This window comes from Vombatus ursinus, unplaced genomic scaffold (assembly GCF_900497805.2).
Source record: "Vombatus ursinus unplaced genomic scaffold, bare-nosed wombat genome assembly UNPS02014818.1, whole genome shotgun sequence".
NCBI lineage: Eukaryota > Metazoa > Chordata > Mammalia > Diprotodontia > Vombatidae > Vombatus > Vombatus ursinus.
The window spans coordinates 34,364,677-34,384,962 of NW_020954596.1; the positions used below are offsets into that span (position 1 = coordinate 34,364,677).

The 20,286-nt window shown below is 42.2% G+C and overlaps 1 protein-coding gene across 1 annotated transcript; it reads left to right on the plus strand.

Moving 5' to 3' along the window:
- The first annotated feature begins 5,329 nt into the window (after positions 1-5,329).
- LOC114023785 (sodium-dependent phosphate transport protein 2B-like) lies at positions 5,330-18,734 on the plus strand. Its single transcript, XM_027836613.1, has 12 exons — positions 5,330-5,423; positions 5,541-5,687; positions 6,559-6,687; positions 7,775-7,918; positions 8,448-8,559; positions 10,562-10,757; positions 11,456-11,551; positions 12,049-12,169; positions 13,435-13,602; positions 15,368-15,484; positions 15,609-15,733; positions 18,243-18,734. Exons 1-12 carry the CDS (start codon positions 5,330-5,332, stop codon positions 18,717-18,719), a joined length of 1,926 nt encoding a protein of 641 aa, XP_027692414.1. The 3' UTR covers positions 18,720-18,734.
- Positions 18,735-20,286: the final 1,552 nt, after the last annotated feature.

The following is a 20,286-nucleotide window of genomic DNA, read 5'->3' on the forward strand; positions in this document are numbered from 1 at the left end:
CCTTTTTTATCTGGACTCTTCCCACCCTTTCTTTTTAACTGCCGATCGCCACAGAGATTAAGCACTGGGAAGCGGCTGGTAGCCACTGTGTGCTCCCCATCGCTTCTTTAGAAGGCACTTTCCCGGGTCTGGGTAGAGCCTCAGGGTGGCTTCAAAGCGCACAGAATCTTCCAGAACTGTCAGAGGGGATGCGGATGGAATAAGAAGGGCTCCGGCTGTCCCAGAACGTGAGAGCAGGTGGGCAGGCTTCTCTCGGCTGCCCGTCCGCTCTGCTCAGACCTGCTCCCCGCTGCCCTGCCTGGGAAGCGTGGCCGGAATCACTGCACAGACTGGGGCCTGCCTGAGAAGCGCGCACAGGGATCCCTTCGCTGACGGCTGGTAAGCTGTGTCCGCGTGCGCTGGGCAGCTTGCGGCCAGCAGCTCGAACTGCTGGAGCATTCATTTCTTTGCGCAACACCTTTCTCTCTAAATACCCAGGGCTTTGGAAAACCAGCTAGAGTCAGGAAAAAGGAAAGAACTGATTAATTCGGGAAACTTTTGAAAGTAGGACACAAGTTTTCCTTTAGTTTATTTTAAAAGCATTCCAAAGTGTGTTTCTAGTCTTTTTTTCCATAAAGCTCTATCTCTTGGAAAGGTACTGAGGTCAGAGGATGTATTAGATATTCCTATAGCATTTCTGGGGATCACTAAGGTAGTTTTAAAAAAATTCCAGATTTTTTACCGGAATCGTTTTCAGTGGTATCTGACTCTTATGTCACCCTATTTGTGGTTTTCATGGCAAAAATACAGCAGTGGTGTCCCATTTCCTTTTCCAGCTCATTTTACTGAGGAGGAAACTGAGGCAAACAGAATTAAGAAAGATTAAGTGATTTGCCTAGGATCACATAGCTAGTAGATATCTGAGCTAGATTTGAACTCAGGAAGATGAGTCTTCCTAACTCCAGGCCCAGCATTCAATCCACAGCTATCTAGCTGCCGCATCCCCTCCCCCTTTTTTAATAGCTAGATTTCAGTTTTTTACTAATCATTAAGTCTTGAGATTTAAGAGGTGCAGACCCAAATGATGCTTCTCTGTGCTGTCCATTAGACAGATTGTGCCCACTCCACAGTGACTACAAGAATTTCAAAGTGTTACCTGCTAGAAAAGGAGCCTGAAAGTGCTTGTGGGGAAGGGTGGATGGCTGCCTGTTACCCTGGAAGGAAGGTTTTCTCTGAGTTGAAGAGTGAAGGGTTAGATAGCTGTCACTTTTCAGCGGCTACAGGACAATGATGTGGACTAAGTAGTCAGGCTTGGGGTGGGGGTGGGGGGGGCGATGCAGTTTTGAGTGTTGATCCACTTAGATGTCAGAACAGTACAGCATCTTCTGGGACTGTATCCTAGTTTCAAGAGGTGAGGACAGTAGGCTAATTTATGATGGCACAGAGAAAGTAATCCAAAAGTTTAAGGCAGTGTTGATGTCAAGGATGGCAAGAGGGAATAGGAAGTGGAAGAGGGCTGGCTTTGGAGGCAGAGGAACTGACTGCTCTTTCCCGTCTGGGAGACATTGGGAATCCACCTGGAACAGCCTCAGTTCTCTCATCTGTAAAATGAGAATATTGAATTAGGGGACCTTTAAGGTCCCCATCTTTAAATCCTGTGGGTTCTTTGCTTAACACTACTGCTGGACTGGCGATCTGGGATCAAATCCTGGATACCCAGTCCTGGTTGAGTGACCTCTCACCTCTCGCTCAGCTTCCTTCTCTATAAAATAATGTGATGAAAATATTGTGCAAAATTAGTATTTGGGGCAAGTAAGGTGTGTTCTGTCATATCTGAGGATCTCAAATAATTGAATTTTCCTTTGTTCTCATACCTCATTGTAATTTGTGCTTGGTAGTGTTAGTCTGAGTCAGTTATTACTGTTAAAAAGCCAATATTACTCCATTCATTCAATTTAATGAAGGAAGAGGGCCTGTAGCTCTGAACCCCTGGTGGATTGCTGGGATTTGGAATAAACTGGGAGCCTTGTAGCTTTCTCCTGCCATGCTAAGTAGAAATAAAACATCAAACCTTTGAACTACATTTTAGGAAGGCCTAAAAAAATCTATTGTACTTGTGATTTAGTGAAAAGTCTTACCTGTATCGAGTTACTTGCCTTCTTAATGAGGGTGGATAGGGAGGGAGGGGAGAAAATTTGCAACTCAAAGTTTTAAAAACAAATGTTAAAAATTGTTTTCACATGGAACTGGGAAATAAGATATACAGGCAATGGGGTATAGAAATCTATCCTGCCCTAGAGGAAAATAGAAGAGGAGGGGGATAAGAGAGGATGGGGGGGAGATAGAAGGGAGGGCAGATTAGGGGAAAGGTTATTCAGAATGCATGCCATCTTGGGTTAGGGGGAGGGACAAGATGGGGAGAAAATTTGGAACTCAATCTTGTGGAAGTGAACATTGAAAACTAAAGATAAATTAATGAGAAAAAAGGGGGAAAAAAGAAGTCTTGGTGGTTTTTCTGTTTCATCCTCATCAAATCATATGTGTAAAATGCTATAAATGTTAACAATTATTGTCTGTCTACCTTTACTCATGACCTAGCTAGGGTAAAGATTCACCTCCCTCTTTTACAAATGTGAAAACTGACTCAGAAGTAAAGAGACTTGCTTAGGGCCACATGGCTAGCCAGTAAGGGTTGGAACTGGAGCCTAGGTCTTTTAACAATTGTGCAGAATAATTTTCAGCAGGAAAACAACAAAAATAGTTCTCCTTTCCTGGCAGACCTTTTCCTTGGAACTGCAAACCAGTTCTGGGTTAGAAGTGGAAAGGACCTCAGAGGTCAAGTCTAACCCCCTCAATTTACAGCTGTCAAACCTGAGACCCAGGGATGTTAAGTGATTCTCCCAAGATGAGACAGATGATCAGCCTCAGTGGTAGGATTTGAATTAGGGTCTCCTGTCTCTAGAAGTTGTGTTCCTTCCATTGTACCACAACTGCTTCCTCTTTCCTTTCCTTCTTGTCCTCTATTCACTGCCTAGTGGGAGAAATTGGAAGTTATAGAGGGAATGGGCTAAGGAAAAGTGGGGGTTACTCCCTACCTGACTTGGGACTGACTTGGCCATTTAAGAAATGAAGGCAGGTCTGTGCCTTGAGGAAGGTAAGGGAGACAAGAGTATGAGAAATCCTGGGGGAGGGGCACACTTCAGGAGAATCGGGATTTATTAAAGGGTAGATCTCATGTAATTGAAAATACTGAGCAGTGTTACCCTACCCTTCTGACACTTTTGGACTATGCCAAAGAACCTAGTCCAGATCATTTAGCATCCCATCCCCCAGTTTAGACAATTTGATGCGTCTGAGATTAATCAGCCATCATTTATCAAAGACCCACCTACTAAATAGGAGGCAGTTAGGTAGCTCAATGGATAAAGCATTGGGCCTGGAATCAGGAAGACCTGAGTTCAAATTCAGCCTCAGACACTTGCCAGCTGAGTGACTCTAGGCAAGTCACTTAACCTCTATCTGCCTTAATCTGTTGGAGAAAGAAATGGCAAAACACTAGCATCTTTCCCAAGAAAAGCCCATGGACAATATTGGCAGTGCTATGTGTGGTTCGCGGGGTCACAGAGTGTTGGACGTGGCTGACTGAACAACAACAATGCAATCTCTGAGGAGTTTACAAGCAAAGTTCCTAGTTTGCCTTAATTAAACAAATGGTTGGAAATGGGACAGCACATGCTGTTACCTTTTTCCTAGGATTTCAAGCAATCTAAGTGAATTGGCCATAGTGACGTGTGTCACTAACACCAAAACAGTTCCCCCCTCTCTTCCCAGCCACACCTTGGCTCCATCTTTGAACTCTTAGCTCTTCCTGAAGGAAAGACAATTCTGCCCTTAAAGCACTCTTGCAGACCTTAAGAGAGTCCCTCATCCCTGTATCCCTTACACTCATCCTCTTGCTGTTTGATGGCAACCCTAAGCAGCCTGGGCTACCCTTAGACTAGCTCAGCAGCCCCTAGATAACTGGGAGTTTATTTTAGTTTTATCTGTCTTTATCTATTCTGGTTTTACCTGGGACAAATGGAGGATAAATGTAGTAACTGGAGCTTCCAAAGTGGTTGGATTCTACAAAAGCCTGTTGGATTGGGTAAATGGGTCTCTGTATGTCTACCTGGAAAAGGGTGTTGATTGGTTAGGTGCCAACATCCTTCATTTACCTTTTGTTCTGAAGCTGCCAGGTGCCCTACTTTATCACTCAGCTCTCTCATCCACAGGAGCTTCTTTGGCTCTGGGGGTGTAGAGGGCCAGAAAAAGTGGAAGGGAGTGGCTCACAAACAACTGAAGCAAATGTTTGCTAGGTAGGTTATCCTGCTCTTCTGGCTTCTGGCCTCATGAGTATGAAATGGCCAGGCCCCATTGGTACTGAAGCTTGCCTAAAACTCAACTTACTTAGCAATGCTTGGGATTCCTGCCTCGGTGGATTGGGGTTTCTCTGGAACTACTTCAAGTAAATGCTAAAATGTTGCTGAAATAAACTCCAGTGGGCTTTTCCTTCTGAACATTTGAAAAGCATCTTGGAATCCTAGAAGAGGAGCATGACCTTGAATTCAACTCTTTTTATCAATTGCTCCAGTTAAATCACTGACCATCTTCATGATTGGAAAACCCATGAAGATGAAATCCCTTGTAAAGCTAAACTTACTCTGATCTTATTTTCACAGTGAAGAAGGGTGAAGTAGGTTAAATGTTGTTTCTCACTAAACAGATAACCAAGCTGAAAGGAAAGTGAAATTTTTCCAATGACCATCTACCACTTACTGATAAGAAATAGTCAGCATGTATTTTCCAACCTGTGCTTGTATGGCATGATGTGTCAGTCGAAGGATTCTTCATCTCTGGCAAAGTAGATTATCAGGAAGTCTTAAAAGAGGCTGGAGAGTGTAATTTTTGTAGATGAACATTATTTAGTTTGAGGGCAGTAGAGAAGTCTCAGAAATAGTATGGAAGAAGAGGGCTGGAAGCATTCCAATGTAGGGGAGAGTGAACCTAGGAATTAAAGGAGATGAGAGTGATTGGTAAATTTGAAGTAGAGGTTAATCTTGAAAAGGAATGGAGAACCATTAGAGGAGATGCCTTTACTGTGTGGTTTGGAAAGTGAAGTTTAAAAAATGACCGCATGATATTACACTTAAAAGAAAGAAAGGTGTGTGTGTTTTTGTTTTAAATGAGCTCTAGAACTATGGATTTTGTTTTGTTGGTGCTGTTCTTGTGTACTTAATATTTCTAGGTTCCCTGTTGATGTAAAATCCAGCTGATGCACATTTTAAGTTTTAAATTTAGTTATTCACAGACCATGGCATCTGGGCCTGAATTGGAAAACTTCTCCATTAAAGAGGCCAGCACCCAGCAATCTACTACATCTGGAAAAGATAAAGGTCCTCCTAGCAGTAAGTACTGTTATCCCATTCATGTTGAAGTAACAGGACCCTGCCATCTTCCACTCTTCCCAGGAGAAATGGGCCCTATCCCTGATGTTTTGTTTTGTTTTTTGCTTTCTTTGGAAGATAATGAACATTCCCTTGTAAGCAAGATAGAACTTCTGCCATCTTACTCTGCTGAAGTGTTTGAAGAAATACCGATTGAAAAACCCGTGGTAGAGCAAGACCCATGGGACCTGTCTAACTTTAGGGACTCAGGAATCAAGTGGTCAGGTAATGTTATCTCCATTTTTGTTGTTCAGTCCTGCCTGCTATGGGGTTTTCTTGGCAGAGATACTGGAATGTTTTGCCATTTTGTTTTATAGTGTATCCCTATTTGACAGATAAGAAACTGAGGCAAATAGTGGTTAAATGACTTAACTACTGTCATACAACTAGTAACCATCTAAGACCTGATTTGAACTCAGGAAAATAAGATAGGAACCAGTGCTGGGCTCTGGGGAGGGGGATGGGATAAGCTTAAGAGCACCTAAGGGCTAATCCTCTTAGGGCTGGCCACAATATTAGTAATATTTGGGAGCCAAAAGATTCTTTACAAAAGCAAAACTATTATTTTTATTGTGAAGCCCAATATTCAAAAGTAATCCCTAAGGTCCTTCTGAACAGCAGTAAATGCTTTGGCTGGTCATTATCTCAGGACCCCTCTGCCTGGAGCTGGCTCCTACTATCTTCTGCACCACTTAGTAAGCCAATGGTTCAGCTAAGAATGCAGCCTTTGATTTGCTTATGGCTCCCTCTGCCTCCCCTCCAGACCACAGTGTCTTTGGTGCCAAAAAACTTCTACAAATGTGGCTTTTTTTTTTAAAGGACAAAATTGGGGATCACTTACAGTAAATGGCATGTTTATTAAAATCTTTCTAATGCATCACCAAAGCTGACAACCCTAGCCTGCCTTCTGATTAGAAAAGAGATGGGAGATTCTTGCACAAGATGCTGGATCCGCTATGTATGTTCATGTGCACATGAGCATGCTATACACAAGCATGCAATAAATAAGACAGTATTTGGAAGAGTGCTTAGCACAGGGGCTGGCACACAGTAGGTGATTAATAAAAGCTTGTTCACTTCCCCTTTGTTTTTGCAGAGAGAGACACCAAAGGGAAAATAATTGCTGTCTTCCGAGGATTTGGAAAAGTGATTCTCCTCCTGGGATTTCTCTACTTCTTTGTCTGCTCCTTGGACATCCTCAGCAGTGCTTTCCAGCTAGTTGGAGGTATGAAAAACAACATCAGAAAGGGTCAAAGGTTTGTTCACTATTCTGACTCAGATGGCTCACCTTTTTATCTACTCCAGAGATGCTGGCATGGATGCATACTTTCCCTCTTCTCCTCTCTGTTCTCAACCCACGTTACTTAGATTCTAGTCTTTTCAAGTGACAGTTTAGGGATTAGGTTTCCAAAATCTTTGTGAAAAGACTTGATGATCTGGAAGTTAGGTCATCAGATTTAAGTTTTGTGGTGAGGGTGACCCTCTGTATCCCTCTGATATCTGAAACATAACCTCTAGTTTCAGAGATTAGAATCTGTGTAACATGCATATGTGTATGTTATGTGCTGGGTTGACAGCACAAGTGGTTGTCTGTGGGAAAAGTAAAACAGATCACTTACACCAAGAAAGTGAAGAGAATTGGGGTCATTTGTCCAAATAGGCCTGCCTTGGGCTTTCCTCATTCCACTCTTCTCTATTCTCCAGATTCTTCCAGTTCTATCTCAAAACAATTTGTGCTTGAAGGCAGAGACCCTGGGGTGTGTGTGTGTGTGTGTGTGTGTGTGTGTGTGTGTGTGTGTTTGTTTGTTTAATCTCCAGCCTGGCCTAGCATGTTTTCTATACTGTGAACTTTAATGGGTTGATGCTCATTTGTTTTTCACTACAACCATTTGGACAATTGACTTCATTCTCTACTCCATTTCCTTTGTGTAAAGCCTAGTCTTCATGTTTCTACTCTGCAGACTAATAATGAGTAGCCATATTATCACTAAGCTCTGGGGCAGGGATGGGGGCATGCAAAGGAAATGGAAGACCCATCTCTAACCTTAGGAAGTTTCAGGTCTTATAAGCATCCTACAAATGGATATACCTTAAATAAGCCAAATGGGGAAAAGGAATAAGCATTTATATATCATTTAGTATGTTTCAAGCACTGTGCTAAGGAAATTTAGCCCTCTGCCACACTGCCTGCCTTGGCAGCCAGTGACTCCTCCTCACTCCCACAGAGTGGCCCCTAGCCTTTGATTTGTAACCCAGCAGTCCCAAACACTGACCAGATTTTTGTTATTTTAAAATTTTCATTACATTTACAGGAAAAATGGCCGGAGAGATTTTCAGTGATGGTTCACTGTTGAGCAATCCTTTGGGCGGCTTGATGATTGGTGTACTGGTGACAGTCCTGGTACAGAGTTCCAGTACATCCACATCTGTCATCGTCAGCCTGGTGTCCTCTTCATGTGAGTCAGCCCACATAGACAGACAGACAGGACACACACACACACACATACACATGCATGCTCATAGAGTTGTGTTGTTTAGGCCAGCCTGGATCTGTTGAAAGAATTTCCTTACAAATTTTAGAATCATGGAATTATTCACAGTGTGCTTTGGAGTTTGCATCTCCCTACTTTTCCATCCTTCCAATCTTCAGAAACAGCCACAATGCCAAACCCACCATTGGAATAGTGATCACAACCCACAACATTTTCTTGCTGTGAGAAAAACAGTTGCCCCACCCCAGTTACAGGTCTAGGCACTTGGTCTCAGCTTTATTGAGGCATTCCTCACTAAATAGGAGATCTTCCAGCAAAGGTTGGATGAGTGACTGCTTGGGGACCTTTTAGAAAGAATTCCTATTTGTGGTCATGGTTGGATTCAATAGTCTTCCCAACTTTTTTTTAAAAGCTAATTCCTTAACTTGTTTAAGTGTTTTTCATGTGAATTTCCATAATATTTCTTCCTCATTTACTTTTTTTCCTTTGACAGTGTTGACAGTAAAGGCAGCAATTCCCATTATCATGGGAGCCAATATTGGGACTTCAGTCACCAATACAATGGTGGCCCTCTTGCAGGCTGGAGACAGGAATGAATTTCGAAGGTAGGAAGTTTTGTACAAAGTTGAGAATCTTTACTTGGCTCCAGATACTTCTCTATCTCTTCCAGTGGGTCTTGTTAAAAGTGTACAATAAGTACATATCCAGAGCGGTTCAAGTCACTCAGCTGAGTCATGAATAACTGTAAACTGATAGTGATTTCATTTGTGGTACAATGTATTCCCCTTTACTGAGATTAGGAAGATCTTAGTTCAAATCTGGCTTCAGATACTTACTAGCTGTGTGATCCTGGGCAAGTCACTTAACCTCTGTTTGCCTTAATCCACTGGAGAAGGAAATGACAAACCACTCCACTATCTTTGCCAAGAAAACTCCATGGATAATATTGGTATGCTATGATCATGAAGAGTTGGGCGTGACTGAACAATATTCCTCTTTACATTTTGTCTCTTCTAGACTCACAAAAGGCAAAATGCATATTCTGGAAATATGGTTTGGGAATTGGGTAGGGGTGGTGGTGCTGAATAACAGACAAAGGGAATCTTTGTCTCCCTAGCGAATAGTGAAGGGGGAATATCATCAGCATTTTATTTTCTGAACTGGTTTTCAGGTTCTGCTGACTCCTATAAGGGGGATCAGAGCAAACTAGAACATAAAAGCTAGTAAGAAGTGATAAACTGGGTCAAAAACAAAGGAGATTTTTGAGGAGGGGAAGGATGAAAGAGAGAGAAGGAAAGAGGAAAAAATAGGATGGAGAGAAATACACAGTTAGTAATCTTAATTGTGAATGTGACTATGAAATGGAAGTGAATAGCACAATGGATTAGAAACCGGAATCCAATGTTATTAGAGACACATTTGAAACAGAGACACACACTGAGTTAAAATAAAAGGCTGGAGCAGAATCTAATATGCTTCTGCTGGAGTAACAAGGCAAGAGTAGCAATTGTGATCTCAGACAAATCAAAAATAGACCTAATTAAAAGGGATAAGCAGGGGAAGCTACATTTTGACATAATATCAATTTTTAAATAAGTTTCTCTGATAAAGGCCTCTTTTTTCAAATATATAGGAAATTGAGTCATTTTTTTAAAAAAGGAGTCATTCTCCAGTTGATAAATTGTTAAAGGATATAAATAAGCAGTTTTTAGAAGAAGAAATCAGTTATCTATAGTCATATGAAAAAGCTCTAAACCACTATTGATTAAAGAAAGACAAATTCAAACAACAAGGGAAGAGAGAAAATTGATACGCTGATGAACTGTTGGTGGAATTGTGAACTGGTCCTACCATTCTGGGGAACAATTTTGAACTATGCTCAAAGGGCTATAAAATTGCAGACCTTTGACCCCAGTAACAGCACTACTACTATCCCAAAGAGGTTTTTTAAAAAGGGGAAAATGACCTATGTATACGGAAGTATTTGCAGCAAAATCTTTTTGTGGTGTCAAAGAATTGGAAATTGAGAGGGTGCCCATCAATTGGGAAGAGGCTGTGGCATGTAATTGTAATAGAACACTATCTTTTTATAAGAAAGAACAAGGTAGGGGATAGTTTAAGGGGAAAAAATGGCAAGACTTAGACCATTATGCATAGTAATAGCAATGTCATAGATCAGCTGTGGAAAAACTTGGCTACTGTGATCAATACAGCGAATCAAGACAATTCCAAAGGACTCAATGATGAAAAACGCTATCCACCTCCAGAGAAGAACTGCTGAACTCTGAGTGCAAATCAAAGTATATGTTTTTCACTGTCTTTTTTTTCTTTATTTTGCAATATGGTAGGGGAAACTTCCAATGTGGAAACCTACCATTTTGTTGATACTGATTGGCAACTCCATCAGGGGATTAGGTCACTGAAAGTATTGAGTGACTTGCTCATGGTCCTATAACTAGAAGGAGACCTGAAACCAGGTCTTCCTAACTTTCAAACTAGTCTTTTTCATAACATTTATACCATGTTTTCTCATTCTACGCATAGTAAACACTTAATGAAAGTGACTAGACAGTATCATAACATTAAATGCTTTGGCTTTTCTCCTAGGGCTTTTGCAGGAGCTACTGTTCATGATTTTTTTAACTGGTTATCAGTGCTGGTGCTGCTGCCTCTGGAGGCGATCACAAACTACCTCTACCACCTCACCAATGTCATAGTGAAATCCTTTAATATCAAGAGTGGAGATGATGCCCCTGAGCTCCTGAAAGTCATCACAGACCCTTTAACAAAACTCATCATCCAGGTGGGCATCAGAACTCACTCTGGTTTTTAAATTTAAAATGAAATAGTACCGGTGATGAGCCTGGTTCCCTTGGAAAGGGAGTTAAAAATCTCCCCGCTCCATCTGTAATGCTAGTTGGATGTTTCTCCTACTTACTGTGACTCACTCTTTTGTTGCCTGGGTGAGTGGAGCTAAGGAGCAAGCACTGGGTTGCTTAGAGCACCATGTTGGTAGAGATTCACTCTTCACCACCACACTGGCTCAAACGAGACTCAACCATTCTACCATTTTGTGCCAGATGACTCTTTTTAATTCTGCATATGCTTTGCTATTCATCTACCAAAGAGGAGCCCTTTCCCAAGGGATGCCTCATAACCAATCAAAATTCATTAATCCCCTACCATGGACCAGGCACTGGGATATACAGTGACAAAGAAACCCTCATTGTCTTCAAGGAGTTGGTGGTCTACTGGGCCCCCTGAAATGGGGCAAAAAGGGTTCATCTGGGCTGATTCTAGTCAAACTAAGATGAGACAAGGTCACATATACAAGTGTAGTCCTCTGGAAATGAGAGCCATCTGTGTCTCTCTTTTACACACATCCTGATTTTCACTTCTGTACACTGGAGCCCCTAGGAGAGTAACTAATTAACTTTTCACTCACAACTCATAGCTGAAGAACAGGCTAACCCTTTTCCTCATGTCTGTTGCTTTCCCCAGCTGGATAAAAAAGTCATAAATGAAATTGCTACAGGAAATGAGGCAGCAAAAAACAAAAGCCTGATAAAGATTTGGTGTGAAACTTTTAAAAATGTGGTAAGTATCAGAAAATGGTATAAAAAAAGGACATAGATGGGGGTTTGAGAATTCTCTGTTCCTTCTGTGATGCTGAGGGACTGCAAGTGCTGTTGGTCTTCTCTAAATTTAGTGCCATAGACCAATACTCTAGTCACCCTGCCTTAGTTACACCTCAGACTGTGGGGCATAATATGACTATAATAAGACTACTCCAAGATAGGAATAAAGCAATTGACTGCCCAGGTCCCCATTCTGGAGTAACAGTGCTCAGTCTGAGTGCAGCTCAGCTGGCCTTCAAAAGTAATCCAGATGTTCTGTAGCTTCAGCCAATGCTCCATAGACGAAACACAAAGACTAAAGGTCTTCTCTGGGGATTAAGAGGAAGGTGAGGTAGAGAAGAGGGGGAAAGTGGGGATTCAGTGACCAGTGGGGTTCATGTCTTCAGTGCTGTAAATTGTTTCTTCACATAATAATCATTCTTAGTAACAAATTTTTTTCTGTATTTTGTCATCTAGACTTTAAGCAATGTTACCGTTCCCTCACCAGCAAATTGTACCTCTTCCAGTCTCTGCTGGACTGATGGAAACATGACCTGGACCCTCCTGAACGCAACATATGCAGAGAACATTGCCAAGTGTGAGTAGGAAATCTTCTGGGAAGTCTGCTGAGTGAAAGAGGAATTTTTAACCCTATTCTCAATATGTGTCCATTCTAATAGTGTTCTCCTCATAATGGTGTAGAACAGGGATGGGGAACAAGGTGGCCTGTTGACTGAATGCAAATTTCACATAAAATAATTTGTTCCACACTTACTAGCTGTGTGACCCTGGGCAAGTCACTTTGTTCTATAAAACTTGGACTCAGTCAAAAGGATTCACCCAAGAATCTAGAAGACCACAGGTTTCCCACCCCTGGTATAGAGGATACAGCTCTGGACCCAATATTGTATAGTGGCTCCAGAGACTAACTACCTCTACCTACCTAACTGTCTGTAGTTTACTACCAGGAGGTAATTTAGGAATTGAAGCTCAAACATCAATTCTAATAATGCCCTCCTCGTAATGATGTAGTGCCTGGTGCTCTGCACCCAGAATCAGGCAGAGACTTAATCTGAGTAACTCTGAACAAGTAACTCACCTGCTGCCTGCCTCAGTTTCCTTTTCTGTAAAATGGGGATAATAATAACAACTACCTCCCAGGGTTGTAGTGAGGATCAAATGATATATATGTAAAGCACTTTACAGACTTTCAAGCACCACATAAATGTTAGCTGCCATTATTGTTGTTATTACATTTGTATAGCACTTTACAAAGTACTTCATTATATTTTCTGTACAATTAAACTGAAATAAGTAATACAAACTCAGGCAAATCCATTCTTGGGAAGGGGAACATGCCATCTCTGGTGCAAAGCTCATAGAATGTTAGAGTGGGGAGGCTTCCTTGAGGTCATTTAGACCAACCCTCTCATTTTATAGAACAGGAACCTGACACCCACACAGGTGAAGGAAGCTGCCCGCTGTCACAGAGAACACAGCAGAGAGGAGAATCAAGATTCAAATCCAGAATGGCTAACTTCAATCCCAGTGCTCTTTCCAGTTGTTGTGCTGGGTGTAAGGGGACTCAACAGTCAATGCACCTTCTCACAGTCATGTTTCAAGGCTTTTTAGGAATCAAAAGCGGCTTCTTATAAAAAGATTGGGGACACTTACTCTAAAGTAGGTCCTGGGGCTTAATGTTAATTTGGATTTTAACTTACATACCTTTTGAGATTTGTTTTTGAAATGTATAAACTTTTGCTTAATTAGGCTCACTTTATTCCAGGCATGGTGCGGTACAGAACGCTGTATACCTTAAGTGATGAAGAGGAAGATGCTAAGTGGTTCCTCTCCTTCTTCCAGGCAAACATGCATTTGTGGATGTCAGTCTCTCAGATCTGAGTATTGGCCTGATTCTTCTAGCCCTCTCTTTGATGGTCCTGTGCACCTGTTTGATCTTGATTGTCAAGGTCCTGAACTCTGGGCTCAAGGGACAAGTTGCTGCTGTGATTAAGAAGACTATCAATACAGGTAGGCCTTTCACTCTCCCTGGGCCTTTCTGTGGGCAGAGTCCTTAAGAAAAAAGAAACTTTTTGAATTTGCATTATTGTACCATTCTTGGAGAGCCCTCAGAGCTCTGGGTGAGTCTCTGGGATTATACATTATTGAGAATCTGCCAGCCTGCATTGGGAGAGGGAATTCCCTCCCTATACCAAAGAAATCACAGGACAGGTCCCATTCCCCATCCCTAGTAAACTCTATAGAGCTCTAAAGTTTGCAGATCCCTTACAGACATCAATACATTCAATCTTCACACTGGCGCTGTGAGGCAGCCACATGGGTATTATTATCTCTATTTGAAAGATGTCAAATGATCTGTCCAGGGTTACAATACCCAAGGTGGAATTTGACCAAGGTCTTTCTGATGCCCAAGTCCATCCTTCTTGGTCAGATATGTATTAACTATGTTATTTTGAACAAGTTAATGAATCCACACGGGCTTTGTGGTACAATAGGAAAAAAAAACATTAGATTTGAAGTCAGGGGCCCTGGGTTCAATTGCTGCCTCTGCTATGTGCCTTTGGGCCAGTAAATGAGGTCTCTGGTCCTCCAGTTCTCCCTGTATAAACGAAGGGGAATGGACAGGTGATATAAAGTCTCTTTCATCTCTAAATTTGAAGAGCCCATGATCTTCTAATTAAAAAAAAAAGTTATACATGTACTGTTCCTATAAGGGCACTGTAAATAATAAAGAGCTCTAGAAATTTGACTGTCATCATTAGTTGACTAGGAAAGATAGTGCCAAGCTGCTACATATCCCTGCTGCTTCACACACAACCACAGAAGCAGGAATGTTGGAGGAAGAGGAAGGAAGATCATAGCAAAAGTAGTGGGCAAAGCATGGCTATGGTGGCCACTATAAAATAATGTTATTAAATTATAAAAATAATACAAGCTATTATTAGAGAAGAAGAGGGTATAGAGGCTGAGCATACAAGATGCCACAGTGATTAAAATACTGGGCCTAGAGTCAGGAATATGAGTTAGAATCACTCAAACACTTACTATCTGTGAGGCCCAAGGCAAATCATTTTACCTCTGTTTACCTCAGTTTCCTTAACTATTAAAATGAGGATAGCATCTACCTCCCAGGTTTGTTTGTAGGGATCAGATAAGTATGTAGCACAGTGCTTGGCCCATAGTAGGAGCTTGGTAAATGTTTAAATCCTTCCTTCCCTTCTCTCTCACAACCCAAACAGAGAATTAACAGCCCCTAGCTTCCAGCAAAGTCAATTACCCCCTGATCTCGCCTCTTCCCCACCTGGGTTGTCATGAATTAGGATACTGATGAAACTTGGGAGCAGTTACTCCAATCTACCCTACCACCCCACCTCACTAAGAAAAGAAAGTTGAGGTTCAGACCTGGGTAAGATCTGAGACCCAGCTGTGGAAACAACAGAGGAAGGAGATAAGCATTTTTATAGTGCCTACTACACGCTAGGCACTGTGCTTGGTGCTATTTACAAATATTATCTGATAATATTTGTAAAGAGCATAAAAGTTGTTTTTAGGATGTTGGCAGGAAGCTCCAGAGACTTCTTTCCCCACCCCCCCAGGAACATCTTGCTGATGCTTTTAATTCACTTTTGACCTCTGTCTGCTAGAAGTTTTTGGAATGAGTTTGTAGTAAAAGGACTGTTTCCAGATTGCCTTTAGAGGGATCTATTGCATCAGATATGAAATGCTGACCAGGACATTTGTAGAAATGGTGCCTTTTTCTTCTCCTGTTTCCCAGATTTCCCCTTCCCTTTTGCCTGGCTGGCAGGCTACCTTGCCATTCTAGTTGGAGCTGGAATTACATTTCTTGTGCAGAGTAGCTCTGTGTTCACCTCTGCAATCACTCCTCTGGTTGGTAAGTCCTCTCTTCCTCCCCCTTCCCTTTTCACATGCCCATGTCTCCATTTTGACATGTGGTCCCACCATGCTCAGTCATTCCCACCCAGGATGGAATCCAATGTTTCTTTTTTTCCCCTTAGGCATCGGTGTGATCAGCCTTGAGAGAGCTTACCCTTTAACCTTGGGCTCCAACATCGGTACCACCACCACTGCCATCCTGGCTGCATTAGCTAGCCCTGGAAATACTTTACAAAGTTCGCTCCAGGTCAGGATGCGGAGTTGTGATTCATTACCTCTTTCCATTAAGCTCTTTTTTCTTAGCTTACTACTAAATCTTTCAAATAAACCTGCTGGTTTCTTTCTTATCAGATGCTTCATATCACAAGGGGACATTTATTACTCCAGAGATCTTACTTGCCTCAGAATGGTGACCTGTGGGTTAGAAAACTGTCCCTAGCTATTGTTCTCTGAAGCTGAACTTCCTAAATAATGACCAGATACCTCCAGCTTGTGTCTATAATAAACAAATTAGGATGGTGAACAGTTACTTCCCACCCTCTACCTTATCCCCTGCCCCCCACATAATATGATTGAAAAAGGTATAGATTACATCCTCCTTTTTGCCCTTCTATCAGTCAGAAAAGGTGTTATGGTAGCAAGAACTTGTGACTTTGATGTCAGAAGACCTAAGTTTGAATCCCACCTCTGTTACTTGCTAGGTGGCTGGTATAGATCCATGTTTTGTGTTTAGAGGAGGGAGAGGTTGGTTTCATGGGGGAAAGAGAAGCCTCTTCCTTGAAGTATATTGAGGATCTGTTTGGGCAGAGAGCAGAAGGAAAAGTATGAGAAGGAGAAGGATGTGAACAAAGGTCCCAGGGATGTGTCCAGTGAACAAGCATCTCTGAAGAACCAGTTTCACTGGAATGGATGATAATGGTCCCAGGGGCAGTACTAACATGAATGATGATAACAGGACTGTTGTAGACACCGTCTCCTTTAAGCAGCAGGAGGTAATGCTGAAAAAGGCAGATGAGGATCAAGTTCTAGAGGGCCTTGAAAGCTGAACCAAGGATTTTGGTTTTTGTCCTTCAAACATTGGGAAGGCAACAGGTATTGGATTTAAGGGTAGGTGTCATCAGAATTTTGATTTGGGAAATGTATGTGTGTGTGGGATGTATTAGAGCCAAGAGACCAGCCGGGAGGAGGCTTTTGGAATAGGCCTGGGATCATAGATCTAGAGATGGAAGGGCTTTCAGAAATTATCCAGTCCAATCCCCCTTATTTTATAGATGAGGAAATTGAGATTAAGTGACTTGCCCAATGTTACACAAATAGTACTAATCAGAGGAAAAGCAGCATTGTTTTCCACCATAGTAGAAAGCCCAGGTCACAAAAATGAAGATCTGGTGATGTCATCAGGAATGGAAAGGAGGAGATGAATACAAGAGATGCTGCAGAAAGACTTAGAGAGTCATCCCTTGGAAGGCAAGAGAGAGGGAGGGGTCAAGGTTGAGATTGGCAGCCTAGACAAGAACAGGTTGGTGGTGCCCTGAACATTCTCCAGTGTGAATATTGCCTCGCTAGGCACCTGTCTTCTCCTCTTCCTCCTCTCCCCTCTGTGGCAAGGGATGCCAATTGAACCTGCTGGTGTGTAGGCAGGCCAGGCAATACCTGGGTAGGAGAAAGGTGACAAAGGAGTATGAGCAGCAGAGTGAGAAATAGAGCATGATTCAAAGCATGATAAAACAATTAAATTAATTTTGTAAAACAATGAATTCCAAAACTGATTTTGAAAACAATTACAATGAAAGTCTCAGTGCTTCTGGAATGCAATAATTTCTTTTTATTAATTTCATTGCTCTTTAACTCACTGGTACTTAATTCCATTTGGAACAATGTTCAGTTAAGTAAATTGATTTTGAAATCACTGTTTTGGAGCTCAGCAAAAGTGGCTTAAATTATCAACTTAGCTTTGTACGCCAGGACTCAAGCTCTTCGTTGCATTCAGTTCCTTCCTGTGTGCCCATTTGAAAAGAGGCCCATTTTCACAGGATTTAAGAGTTGGAAGAGATCTTTGAGATCATCTAGTCATCCTTTTGTAGATAAGAAAAGTGTTTTGCTGAAGGTCAAGGCCATGCGGGTAGTAAGAGGCAGAACCAAAATTCAGAAGAGCAGAATGTAAGCTTATTGGGGGCAGGTACCTTTCCTTTCTGTGTCCCCAGCACCTAGCACAGTGCTTTGCAGATAGGAGGCACTTAATAAATGCTTGTTGACTTAAATTGTAGCTAGGTCTTCAGACTCCCATATACATTGTTCTTTTCACGACATCATAATGAGTACTCTTATTTGTAGAGTGCGTTAAAGTTTCTGAAGCTCTTTACATAATGATCTCCTTGGATCTTCACAATAATACAGTGAATGAAGAGCTCTATTGCTGTGTTCTCAGATGAGCAAAGTAAGGCAAAAGCAAGCTTCTAACCCAAGTCTGCCTGACTTCAGGTCTACTGCTCTCTAGGTCACACTTAACATAACATCCAGCCATCTCCTGCTGTACTATATTCTTGCAAAACTGAATAGACTGGACTACATGCTTCTGGTGTTCCTGGCCCTTAAATTTAAGAATCTATGATGAAAATATTTGTGATAGTTTCTGTGACACCATTGAGCTTTCCTTCCTTTCTCCTCACCACTTGTCTCCTGATTTCCCTTACCACTCCCTGATTCTATGTGTGTGCTAGAAGAGTTTTCATCTTGTTTAATTCTTTTAATTTCAGATTGCCCTGTGCCATTTCTTCTTTAACATATCCGGGGTGCTTCTGTGGTACCCAATCCCGTTCACACGCCTGCCAATCCGTCTTGCCAGGGGCCTAGGAAATATCACAGCCAACTACCGTTGGTTCGCCATCTTCTACCTGATCTTCTGCTTTCTCCTGACACCACTGGCTGTGTTTGGCCTCTCGCTGGCGGGGTGGCCCGTGTTGGTGGGTGTAGGGGCACCCATCCTATTGGTATTGCTTGTGGTGCTGGTGATGCGGGTGCTCCAAGCGCGCTGTCCTCAGGTTCTCCCTAAGAAACTGCAAACCTGGGACTTCTTGCCCCTGTGGATGCACTCTCTTCAGCCCTGGGATGGATTGGTGTCTCTGCTCACAGGCAGTTGCTGCCAGCTGCGCAGATGCCACTGCAGTAGGTGTTGGGAACAGGATGAAGATCAGGAAAAGTTAAAGAAAATCCCCATGAAGGTCTTGGAGTAATAATTAACAAGTCCTAAGCCTGAGGCCCGGGCACAGGAGGACGGCCCAGACCAGGGAAGGGGAGGGAGCCCGTGCATTCTGGCTGCTCACATGTCCTCACTTTGCCTTTCATGGGACCTCCTTCTAAGAGAACAACCTTCACATGTGTTTTACCAGCCACATACACCACTTTACCTCTAACACACCCTCTCCCATACTCCCACCTCATCCCATCTAACTAGGTTCTCCCAACAATTTCCCAGCTCCAAGGAGTATGTGGGAAAAGAGAATGTAAGATGAGGAAGAACTAGCCCATTTCCCAAATCCCATGCTACTCCATTTGGGGTCATATGGAACCTTACCCTGACCTTCCACTATGTATGTGTTTTATATAGTGACTGAATCATACAGCTTTTTCATAACATATAGTAAATAACCTGTATGATTCTGCTTTTATGTTGCTCACCTTTGAAAATATCTTTTAAATGTGTCCGTATCACACTGTAAATACGGAAGCTAAGTGCCTCATTGGTCCCCTTTGCACTTTGTATGCCTTTTTCCAGTTGGATTATTCATGTGATCTGTGTACATGGTGTGCTTTTACATGTGTTTGGAAAGAAACAATAAAAGATATTCAAATCCAAAGGGCATGCATTTTTGAAGTCTCAGTAATAGGTTTCTTTAATTCTAACATTTTCTTCTTATCCTTAACTCTTCCAGCTGCTTCTTGTTCATATGAACCCCTCCAGCCATCATGCCCCTCTCCAATTAGCAAAAATAAGTGTCAGATCAGGTATCCTGCCTGGAGTCGGATCAAGAATCTGAGACCTAAGGAGCAGCAAGGTGGTATAGTGGATAGAGCTCCGACCTTGGAGTCTGGAGGACTTGAGTTCAAATCCAGCCTCAGACACTAGCTCTGTGACTCTGGGCAAGTCACTTAACCCCGATTGCCTCAGCCAAAAAAACAAAATCTGAGAGCTAGATCCAGGGTCCATTATCCTGCAAGATCCTTTCTTAAGTTTCCTGTCCCTTTGTTTTCATTTTCGTCTCACTATCCATGACCCCATTTGGGGCTTTCTTGGCAAAGATAATGGAGTTGTTTGCCATTTCTTTTTCCAGCTTATTTTTACAGATTTTTACAAGTGACTTGCCCGGTCACACAGCTAGTAAGTGTCTGAAGCTGTGTTTGAACTTATGAAGATGAGTGCTCCTCGTTTAGGTCCAACACTCTATCCAGTGTGCTACCTAGCTGCCCTTTCTTAAGCTAGCAGAGAATAATAATCATATCATTTTTTTTTCTTCTTCTGGAAGCTTGAATTAATCTATATAATTGTTGTACAAGGTACCATTTCCTGTACCTTCCTTTTTAATTGAACATTTCCAGGTTAAAGAGTCAGGCCAGAGAGCTGACATTAGTCCATACCAGCATGCACGGAGATGGCCTCCTAATTAGTCAGTACACTGAGAAGAATCATGTGACCAATTTTAAAATGGTGGGATCTGACAGATAATAGGTCAGAAAATGCAAATGCAAACCTAGCCCTTTGAAAACTCCTAATTGGCTTGCATGAGGCAGGCAGCTCTTTTG

Coding starts and splice junctions, on each gene's coding strand:
- LOC114023785 (XM_027836613.1), top strand. CDS start 5,330: ATGGCATCTGGGCCTGAATTGGAAAACTTCTCCATTAAAGAGGCCAGC. Junction 10,758..11,455: donor TAACAAAACTCATCATCCAG/GTGGGCATCAGA, acceptor TGCTTTCCCCAG/CTGGATAAAAAAGTCATAAA. Junction 13,603..15,367: donor TAAGAAGACTATCAATACAG/GTAGGCCTTTCA, acceptor CCTGTTTCCCAG/ATTTCCCCTTCCCTTTTGCC.